This window comes from Poecilia latipinna, unplaced genomic scaffold (genome assembly GCF_001443285.1).
Source record: "Poecilia latipinna isolate Pla-1442-1.1 unplaced genomic scaffold, P_latipinna-1.0 Scaffold472, whole genome shotgun sequence".
Lineage (NCBI taxonomy): Eukaryota > Metazoa > Chordata > Actinopteri > Cyprinodontiformes > Poeciliidae > Poecilia > Poecilia latipinna.
In genome coordinates, this window is record NW_015113088.1 from 194,455 (window position 1) to 196,318 (window position 1,864).

Here is a 1,864-nt window from a genome sequence, read left to right on the forward strand (position 1 = left end):
ATGCCAAAAAATTTTAAAGGCAAAAAAATTTAAAATAATATTTTAAAAATTGTTTTTTATTAAAAAAAAAAAAAAAAAAAAAAAAAACACTGAGAAGTTTATTTTAGTAAATTGGTTAAAACATGGAACCCAAATATATTATTTTACTCTATGTGGAATTACACATTTTAGACATTTAATTCAATTAATTTTAAACATTGGGGGTTAGAGCTAACATAACCCATAACATTCAGTTCCTCAGACCGTATATTACATGAAAATCAATAAAAAATTATCTTCAACACACACATTATGTTATGGTTATGGATTACACAGGATGTGAATTAATGTATCCAAGCATAACAACGGAATGATAGAGAAAAGAGCGTAAACAACAATGTATAAAACAGTCAGTGCCACTATAAAAAACAAAAAAAAACATTTTTTGTTTTTTGGAAAAACACATTTTAAGTCTATACGAAGCAGGTGGGAAAATGTCTTCTGATATAATAAAACTAAGGTGTAATTTTGTTTATCATAATTCAAAAAGGAGTTTGATACAAAATTTACACTGTAGATCACCAGGAGATCCATACTACCCACAGTGAAGTATGGCAGTAGAAGCGTCATGCTGTGGGCATGTTTTTCCTTAACTGGAAGTCATTGTGTAGGCGATTAACATAGGCTATTTAATATCCACTGTACTTTTCAGGAGTCTGGCATTACTGTGTTAAAAAAAAATGCTCTTTTGGAATATATTAAGATGTACATACCCCCTGCTCAAACAGGGATCTGATGACTTCTTCATCCATGGCAGAATTTTCATCCATCATTGGCACAAACGGGGCGATGCGCTCTTGTGCATATTTTCTGACTGTTAACCAGTAACAGAGATTAGAAGGTTTTGTCTCCAGCTCTCTGCCGCAGCAGGAAGCCAGCTTGGTTGCTCACCTGCGTCCCTCATCATGCTCTCCTCCTCTGAATATGTCTGTAGGGGAGGGAAGGCCACCGCTCCACCTGCCTGGTTTGGAGCCACCGCTGGGGCAGAAGTAGTCCTGCTCCTCAATCCAGACTGACATGCCCCCCATGGTGGACGAGAGATCTGTCTGACGGACTGACAGTCAACAGGAGAGGAAACACTGTTTTCACATCGAGTGTCCATCGTAATTTCTACTACTTATCAATAAATTTGCAACCAGTCAGTTATGTTATCACACAAGTTGGTTGATGCTTTAGCAAACGTTAGCATCTTACTGAGTGATTAGCTAGCTAGGTAACATAAATATAAAATCAATGACAAAATAAGTGAAAAATACTGATTTTCCGTTCTCTGGCGCAGTAGCCTAGTATGAAAGAAACACAGAGCACAATCTCACCTTTGACAAAAATCTGACCAACGGGGCAGCCATAGTTTGTTATGAAACTGCGAGTACGGATAGGCTGATGGTGCCTTCATGGAAGTATGGAATCTCCCCTTTTCCCACACAGAAATCATGTCTTCTTTTTTAAGCTATGTGTTTTTTTAGACTTCCTATCAATAAAGCGGTATAATATATTAATGTAACACATACTGGAAAATATACTCTAATATAAATGTCCTACATATTTTTGAAAACTTGTGCCTGAATCAAACTGATTGACTTTGTCTGATGTTACACGAAGGCAACATTTCGAACACATAGATGTAGAAAGGTAGATGCCGCATTTATTGCCTCCATATAAGCCATACGTCAGCGTCCACCATATTGTGAGTGGCATCTTCTCGCGAAAACTAACACTGTCATATGTGAAAGCAAGATTCTCCTAACACAAGTTTAGTAATAAGCTGTAATAATAATAATAATAATAATAATAATAATAATAATAATAATAATAATAATAATGG

At 35.7% G+C, this 1,864-nt stretch overlaps 1 protein-coding gene across 1 annotated transcript in view; it reads right to left on the reverse strand.

The window, feature by feature from the left end:
• acadsb (acyl-CoA dehydrogenase short/branched chain) overlaps positions 1 to 1,465 on the reverse strand; it is a 12,305-nt gene extending 10,840 nt beyond the window's left edge. The window contains exons 1-3 of the mRNA XM_015039434.1: positions 1,356 to 1,465; positions 931 to 1,093; positions 753 to 853 (exon numbers count right to left, since the gene is read on the reverse strand). Coding sequence (XP_014894920.1) covers positions 753 to 853; positions 931 to 1,093; positions 1,356 to 1,388 — 297 coding nt within the window. The 5' untranslated portion in view covers positions 1,389 to 1,465. The remainder of the gene's footprint in view (positions 1 to 752; positions 854 to 930; positions 1,094 to 1,355) is intronic.
• Between the last annotated feature and the right edge of the window lie 399 nt (positions 1,466 to 1,864).